The following is an 8,479-nucleotide window of genomic DNA, read 5'->3' as shown; positions in this document are numbered from 1 at the left end:
TGAAGTAGCGGCTTCTCAATAGTCAATACTTCCAGCTAACGGTCTTGACCGTCCAAAACCGTGACGAGCCATTTGCGAAACGCAAAAGCAAAAGATGAAACGAACCAATAGCCAATTAGCCATCCACATCAGTCCGGGTCCCACCCACGTTCCAATTCAATTCGACGAACTATTTAGCCCTTATGATTTAACGGGACCGTCACAAAGCCGTCACGGCCCCATCCTACACACATCACGGCTCAGCCGTTCCGTTAATCAACCTCGTGTTTCTCTCTCACTCCGCCCCAACGTCCCACCCCGCCATCTCTAACGTCGTCGTTCCGCCAACCCCTCTAACCCTAACGTCGCTCCTCTAATGGCCTCCTGTGACGACGACTTCTCTCTCCTCGGTGACGACTCTAACCCTAACCATCATCTCCCTCACGCGCCAACCTCCCACCACATCCACCAGCCCTACGAGCCTCCTCACCGCTTCCCGACGCGAACTCCCCCAGTCCACGCGCCACCATCGCAGCCTGCACTCAAGGATAAGGTCAACGACGGAGAAGACCATGCCGACGACGGAGACGACTACGAAAATGCAGCCGCTGCCGCGTTCTGCTCGAATCCGTTCGATAGAGGCACCGATCAGACCGCCATCGTCACCGGCGCGGGCGAGAAGAGAAAGGACCACTCCGATGAGCACAGAGACGGCGGCGGCGGGGGAGGGGCTCCGTACAGTTACAAGAAATCGAAAGCCTTGGCGTCTGCGAGCGGAGATTACAGGAAGGACCGAGAGGAGTGGAGCGACACGGCGATATTGTGCCTCCTGGATGCCTACCTGGACAAGCTCACGCAGCTGAATCGGGGAAATCTGAGAGGCAGAGATTGGGAGGAGGTGGCGGCGATCGTGAGCGAGAAGTGTGAGAGGCAGAGGAAGAGCATCGAGCAGTGCAAGAACAAGGTCGATAACTTGAAGAAGAGGTACAAGCTTGAGAGGCACAGGATGAGCAGCGGCGGCGTTTCGGCGAGTCACTGGCCTTGGTTCCAGAAGATGGAGCAGATCGTCGGCAATTCAGTGGCGGCAAAGGCCTCCTCCGATGACGATAAAGGTGTTTCTTCTTCGGGTAACACACCACGGCAATCGAAGAGGTTTGGATTCATGTGCTGCATTTTTGTTAGATTATTGCTGCAATTGGTTGCTCAATTGCTAGTGTTGTGTTGTTTTTGAGCAGATATGGAATGGTGGTGTCGAGTCCTGTAGGTCAGATGAACAAGGTGAAATCAGCTCCGACTATCAAATGGCGGAGAGTGGTCTTCAAAATCAGTGGTGCTGCTCTTGCTGGTGCTGCTCCAAACAATGTCGACTCAAAGGTTCGGCCATCTATGCAAATCCATTGATTTATATCATTCAATTTCTGATCATCTTAGCCTGTGAATAGTATTTGGCTGAATGTGTTTGCTTCTTGCGAGCAAGTTTCATTGCGTGTTTTGTTGTTGGGCAGCTGGCAATGCTGATTGCGAGGGAGGTTGCGTTGGCATGTCGCAATGGCGTGGAGGTATGCGTTGATATTTATATGGTCGTCTGTTGACTGTAGTAATGTGTTTTTAGCTGTCGGTTTTGGTTTGATCTGCAACATTTGGTTTTGTTTCTTGCTGGGTGTAAAAGGTGGCAATTGTTGTTGGAGGTCGCAACTTCTTTTGTGGAGATGCATGGGTGACGGCGACAGGGTTAGATAGAAGTACTGCGTACCAGATTGGGTAAATATCATTGCTGATCTTGCTATATAACCTCATCTTTGCATTTGTGAATCATACCGCCTTTTACATAGGATTTGTGGTATCTGCAACAGCTTAAATAGAACTACCGGATACAACTACAAACTGGGTATATATGCCTTGAATACTGACATGATCATTGCATTTCCGGTGGAAGCATGTCCAATATAGATTGGCCCTCATCTTATGTTTCTTATATTCTAAAATGATTTTTTTTTTTGTCGGCCTTGTTCGGGGCTGTAAACTAGATGTACAAAATAGCGATCCTTTGAAACAGTACTAAATTTCCTGAAATTGTTTGATGGGATCTGCTTCCTCATTTTCTTGTTCGTAAAGGACTAGAATAAATCTTTGGATCCATATGATAAGAGCAACTGAAAATGCAATATCAAATGACCATTTTTTTGTTTTAGTTTAGAGCCCAACTCATTGTTATCATGAATAAGATGAGTGACCTCTTAGTGAAGACCCATTAATCTCAACTGTTTTATGTGAACGCCATGCATGTTCCACTAAAAGTTCTAGATACAACTCTTTTTTTTTATATCCGCTGTGATTGTAGAAGCTTGGGCCTCTCTGCTCTATCTCCACTTTCTGATGGTTTTGTTAATTATAAATTGCTGGATAATCCGATAATGTATTTACAATACTCATACGAGGTGACTGTGATGTTTACCAGAATGATGGCCACTGTAATGAATTCCGTATTGCTCCAGTCAGCATTGGAGAAGATGGGAGTTCAGACACGTGTTCAAACTGCATTTTCAATGCATGAGGTTGCTGAACCATACAACAGGCAGCGGGCCATCCGGCATCTTGAAAAAGGCAGAGTTGTAATTTTTGCTGGGATTGGTGCTGGCACGGGAAATCCCATCTTTTCCACCGACACAGCTGCAGCATTACAAGCTTTGGAGAGTATGGGTTCTGCGATCATTAACACTTCCTTTAAACGTTTTACATTCTGTGAAATCACCCAGAACTGTTCTACTTTTGCTTACACGCACACACAATACATGCATGGTCTCCACCTGCATCTTTTGGACTTTATACAAAATTTTGTGACACTCGTAAGTTCTCAGTTAATGCAGAGGCAGTACTCAAGGGTACCAATGTAGATGGTGTCTATGACTGCAACTCTCAAGACAATAATTTTACATTTGAGCACATCTCTTTTAGGGAGTTGGTCACAAGAGGCGCCACCTCCATGGACTCGATGGCCCTGAACTTCTGCGAAGAACACAGGTTTCCTGGTAAGTGTATTTTGGTGTTCTTGCATTTCTGTTAGGTTGTGAACAATAGTCGGGAAATTGAGTCATTATATTTTGGTCAACGTGTAACAAGACTTGCTCTCGGAATCTGTCTCATCAAATGAATTGGATGGTGCCTTTTATTCTGTACATGGGATTGAACTTCAATAGTAATCAATTTGCATTTTTATGTGCAGTTGTGGTCTTTAATCTGTTAGAGCCGGGAAATATATCGAAGGCGCTATGCGGAGAACAAGTTGGTACCCTGATAGATCAAACTGGAAGGATTAGCTAATATTTATAGAACTCTGAGCTGTTGTATTACTAGGTCTACTTACCTCAGATAACTGTCAAGTTAATTTCAACAGACCCCATTTAGAAAAATCGGTGGCTTTTACAGCTCTGATCGCTGAGACTTGGCTGCATATCCTCGCATATATCATTTGCCACCCTGATTCATGAGAAGGTAGAGTAAAGCTTATAACTGGTGTCTAAGTTATGCATGTTAATGGCGGTGCCAGTGTCTTTTGTGTTGTTTTGTAAATGGTATCATTACTTGGACGAAGATCGTTGATGCAGACGACTATTAACATTTTTACTGGTTAGTTTGTATTAATAGAGGTGTGAATAGAAAAATATGGTTTGGAGTCACGACAGAGTGAAATTGTTGTTACATTTCTGTCTAAAGTCGTATTGAATCTTTTGAATGCATCTCGGAACTTCCTGCATTTGCTTTATATTGCTAAATAATCACTTTCTATCAACTTTTGAATGCATGAAAATCTTACTTGTGAGATTCTGTGTTCACTTGTAGAGTTAAAATTGAGTAATACTAGTTAATGTGATCGATCATTCACGTCCCAAGGCACAGGTGCAGGTCTACAGATTGAAAGCATTCCCGAGACCATAACTACACAAAAATAAGGGTTGAGAATAAGCAAAAGTGGCAGCAGAGATTCTCAGCGAGAGAATGCACATGAAAATCGAGGATGATGACGATGCAGAAACAAGGGAACGGTGTTGTCAATCAGACCAGCCCGTCTTCGGTGGTGGCGAGAGAAGGCGAAAGTGAATTGCGGGAATCATCGTAGTCTTCTCCGAGAGGAGATCTCTCGACTCGGATGTCCTCAATCATCTTAGTTACTTCAACCATTGTAGGCCTCTTTTCGGGCTGAGGCACAACACAAGCCAATCCCACATGGAGCATTGCCACAAGCTCCTCCTCAATGTTCTTGTACCTCAGAAGTTCTTGATCAAACACCTCCCCAGTCCACTCCTCCTTCACCACGGACCTCACCCATTTCGGAAGGTCCACCGCCTCCTCCTCCTCTTCCACACGGGGACGGGCCGGAGAAGGGTACTGGGACGGAGCTCTCCCCGTTAGAACCTCCAGCAGCAAGACTCCAAAGCTGTACACATCCGCCGTCTGAGATAGTCTCTTGACCTCCGCCTGCTCGGGAGCTCGGTATCCTCCCAATCTTGCGATGGCGTGAACCGGGTTGAGAAGCAGAGACAGGCCGAAGTCGGAAATGCAAGCGACGCCATTCTTGTCCAGAAGGACGTTGGAAGATTTGACATTGCCATGCGGTACTTTTGCAGAGCTGAACACCTCATGAATCCTGGCAAGCCCACGAGCCGCACCCAACACCAAGCTGATCCTTGTAGTCCAATCCAATGGAATTCTACCCGGACCCCGATTCCCTAAATTACATCCAAAAAAATAAGATCATCAACAATCAAACACAAATGCCCTTTTTATGACGTCATGTGTATGAAATAATGACATGTGGATAAAAATTTACACATCTTTATTTCATTTGACACAGAATGCCATCGTGACGATGTATTCGTATTATGTAAGTCATTCTCAACTGGAATTTGCACAGTCGTCGAGAATCAATATTCAGGGATGTAAAGAGAGGATTTAGTGTGTTTAAATAAAATAGATGAATATGCACAAATAAAACTAGTTGTGAACTTCTAATAAGACATTAAACTATGAAATATTACACAAACAATAAGTTATATATACACACACACCACGATTTAGTTCTCATTTTATTTTCTGTTTAGTTGGCATCAAGTTCTACTATTATTTCAATGATAAATATTTACTTGTAACATTTTAAAATTATATAATTAAAAATTATTTAACCTTTTTCATTATATCTATTTAGTGTTTAAAATATTATATATAGTATATTTAATTAATTTGTACCCATTTTTTCATAGCAAAACTAATGAAAGGGCTTGAAAACTTTAACTTTTAATGGTAAGGAAAAAATAAAGGGTAAAGTGAATAGTATCAGGTTTGACTTTTCACTGTAAAAATGTGATTTTTCGTTAAAATGAACAATATAGTAGGCTTTTCGTTAAAACTCCCTTTTTTCATTTGTAACCATCTTGTTTAATTTGTAACTATATTTTTTAGTCTATACCAATTTCCCTTTTAACTTTTATTTGTACCCATAATTTTTTTAATCTTTTATTTGTACCCATTCATATATTCATAATGTACATTTTTCAAATGTACCACATTGCTATAGGTTAAATGTACCCTTTTTTGTGTGTGTAAAATGTACGCCATTTTCTAATGTAAAATCTATTCACTTTTATTCTCTATAATGTATCTACGGTTTGTAGTAAAATGTACTCTTTCTTAATTTACAATGCATCCATATTTAAAAATAAGAACAAAACATTTTATTTAAAAATTAATAAAAAAATCTAATCAAAGTATTCAAATTAATAAGGTTTCATTTTTTTTAACGATATTTTTGAGATTAAGGGGGTGGGAGAGTGGGCTAAGCCTCACAATAGGCTAGCAACAATGTGGTTCAAATTCGCCTTTGGCAAGAATCGAACCTAAAACATCTCAGTTATAAGTGAAAATGAATACCACTAGTAGTACTAAGTCGCAAGTTTCGTTAAATTTGAGAAAAAAAAATTAAAATCCCTATTTTGTAATACTCTTTGCATGATTTTAAAGAGAAATTATTCATTTTACCATTAAATTTTTTAATTAATACTGAAATTTAACATTTCGTCCTACAATCAAAGTATTCAAATTAATGAAGTTTCAGTCTAAGATTTTTGTCAACCAGGAACCAGAACCAAAGTTTCCTGTTTTTAAATCTCAATTAAACTTATCAGTTTTTAAGTATCATGTTAATATCTGATCGCTATGTCATCAATCTAGAATCGTTATGCCGTGGTCGATATTTAATCTTGATTAGTTTATCAATTAATATTTGATTTATGAAAATTTCAGCAATTTCCGAAAGAGTCCTTTTTCAGAATTTTGTACCAAAGCCCTAAAAATGCAACAAAGTATTGAAAATATGAAAAAAGCAGTAATAATATTACCATGCAGAAGTGAGTGCAAGCTTCCATTAGGGAGATAATCATAGACAAGAAGCTTCTCCTCCTTGGCATAGTAATAAGCACTCAGCCTCACCACATTGGGATGCTTCACCTTCCCAATCACATCCATGTACTGCTCAAACTCCTTTCTCTCGCACGGGTTCGCGTCCTTGAGCCGCTTCACCGCCATTGTGCTCCCGTCGTCCAGCACCGCCTTGTACACAGTCCCCAGGCTTCCTTTCCCCAACATCTCCGCCGATGCCCGCAGCAAATCCTCCAGCTCAAACTGCTTCCTCCGGTCAAAAAACACCAGTTTGCTTCTGTCGGTGGCGTTTGTCCCGTCGCTGTCCCCGCCGCCCCCACTGTTGGCGTACACCCTCTTCTGATCGGCTCCGTAGCTGCTCCCGCTCCTTCTCTTCCCGCTTTCGCTCCCAGCCATCGAGCTAGAGCCGCACCGGTCTCTCGCGCAGTAGTGGACCATAAGGAACGACACAACCACCAGCATCGCCACGCAAATCACGATCACTATCGCGATGATCACGCCGGTGCTCAGCCCCTTCCTCGGTTGCTTTTTGCTCGGCTCGTTTGGGGTCGTCGTCTGAGGCAATTGGCTGGGATTAGACAGCACCGTTTCGGATGAAGCCGCCGAGGGCGGATCGCTAGTGCCTGTGAATGAACAAGCCGGCAAGGGGCTCAGTCCGCACAGCCCTTCGTTCCCGGAAAAGCTTTTGTCGCCGAACTTCTTCAGCAGACCCTCCGGCAGCCGTCCGTACAATTCGTTGTTAGTGAAATTGAGCTCATTGAGGTCGGCAAGGGAGGTGGAGAGGTCGGGGACTTCACCGGAGATGGCGTTGTTCTGGAGCCTGAGCGTGAGGAGCCGGGTGAGGCGGGTGAGATTGTCCGGAAAGGGTCCCCGGAGGTTGTTGTCGGCGAGGTCGAGACGGAGGAGTCGCCGGAGGGAGGATATTTCCGACGGAATTTCGCCAGAGAGGTCGTTGCCGGCGAGGTAGAGGAGCTTGAGCTTGGTGCAGTTGACGAGAGGAGAAACGGTGCCGTTGAGGCGGTTGTTGTGGAGGTCGAGGAGGCGGAGCTGGTCAAGGGAAGCGAGGGAATCAAGTGGGCCCCGGAGGTTGAGGGAGGGGAGGGAGAGAGCGACGACGCGGGCTTCGTTGGTGGAGCATCGGACTCCGGTCCAGCAGAGGGTGCATGCATCGGAGCCGGTCCAGTTTGAGCGGAGGTAGGCGTGGGTGTCGGTCTGTAGGCGGAATTGGGTGAGGGCCCAGGTGTCATTAGGTGGCGGAGAAGAGAGTGAGGGGTTGTTGGAGGCGAAGAGAAGAAGAGAGAAAGTGAGGAAAGGCAGCGCATCGTTCTTCTTCATGAGTTTTTGCTTAGGCGGGAAGAGTAGGCAGGCACACAATAAGAAGTTTGTTTTGTATTTTTGAAAAAAATAAAGTACGCCTAAAGACTTAAGAGAGTGAGTGAGATTGAGACTCTCCTCTTTCTACGACTTTTTTTTAACATACATATTATCTACACTAAGGAGGAGGTAGATTTAGTCTTACAATAGGCTAACAAACAAATTCGTTTCTGGCAATAATTGAACTTAAGACTCCTTATTTATAAGTGAAGAAGAATACCACTTGACCATAATATTGAATGACTCCTTAAATTTGAATAGAGACATGGAGATCTAGAGAGAGTAAGTGGGGTGAGGAGAATGAGGTGGATTTAGTCTCACAATAGACTAGCAAACAAATTCATTTTTGGCAATAATCGAATTTAAGACTCCTTATTTATAAGTGAAGAAGAATAGCACTTGACTATAGGACTGACTCCTTAAATTTGAATAGATACATGGAGATCTAGAGAGAGTAAGTGGGGTGGGGAAAAGATATGAACTTGTTTTCTTTTTTCTTTTTTATTTTGTTACATTGGTTATTTGATAATTGGGAGTGATATGATTAGGGAATATGGGTTCTTGAGAGAGAGAGAGAGATGGGAATAGGAGTAGTATGATTAAAGAGGGGAAAAGAGAGAAGGGGCGTGGTTGTGTGAATGATTGCCGTTCTCCACTCCTTCCATATGGAATGAGTAAAGGGAGCAGGGTGGCT

General features: G+C 43.4%; 2 protein-coding genes across 2 annotated transcripts; one reads left to right on the top strand and one right to left on the bottom strand.

Moving 5' to 3' along the window:
* Positions 1-217: 217 nt before the first annotated feature.
* On the top strand, positions 218-3,716 carry LOC103454716 (uncharacterized). Its single transcript, XM_008394316.4, has 7 exons — positions 218-1,131; positions 1,215-1,353; positions 1,485-1,538; positions 1,649-1,740; positions 2,438-2,673; positions 2,838-3,008; positions 3,203-3,716. The coding sequence occupies exons 1-7, from the start codon at positions 356-358 to the stop codon at positions 3,298-3,300; spliced, it is 1,566 nt and encodes a 521-aa protein (XP_008392538.1). The 5' UTR covers positions 218-355; the 3' UTR covers positions 3,301-3,716.
* Positions 3,717-3,813: 97 nt separating this feature from the next.
* Positions 3,814-7,960, bottom strand: LOC103454717 (leucine-rich repeat receptor-like protein kinase PXC1). The gene is made up of 2 exons (XM_008394317.4): positions 6,372-7,960; positions 3,814-4,706 (listed from the first exon to the last, which is right to left on the bottom strand). Exons 1-2 carry the CDS (start codon positions 7,744-7,746, stop codon positions 4,033-4,035), a joined length of 2,049 nt encoding a protein of 682 aa, XP_008392539.3. The 5' UTR covers positions 7,747-7,960; the 3' UTR covers positions 3,814-4,032.
* Between the last annotated feature and the right edge of the window lie 519 nt (positions 7,961-8,479).

This window comes from Malus domestica, chromosome 14 (assembly GCF_042453785.1).
Source record: "Malus domestica chromosome 14, GDT2T_hap1".
In the NCBI taxonomy this organism is placed as follows: Eukaryota; Viridiplantae; Streptophyta; class Magnoliopsida; order Rosales; family Rosaceae; genus Malus; species Malus domestica.
Note: the sequence above shows the minus strand (reverse complement) of the source record. Positions and strands in the feature narration are given on the sequence as shown.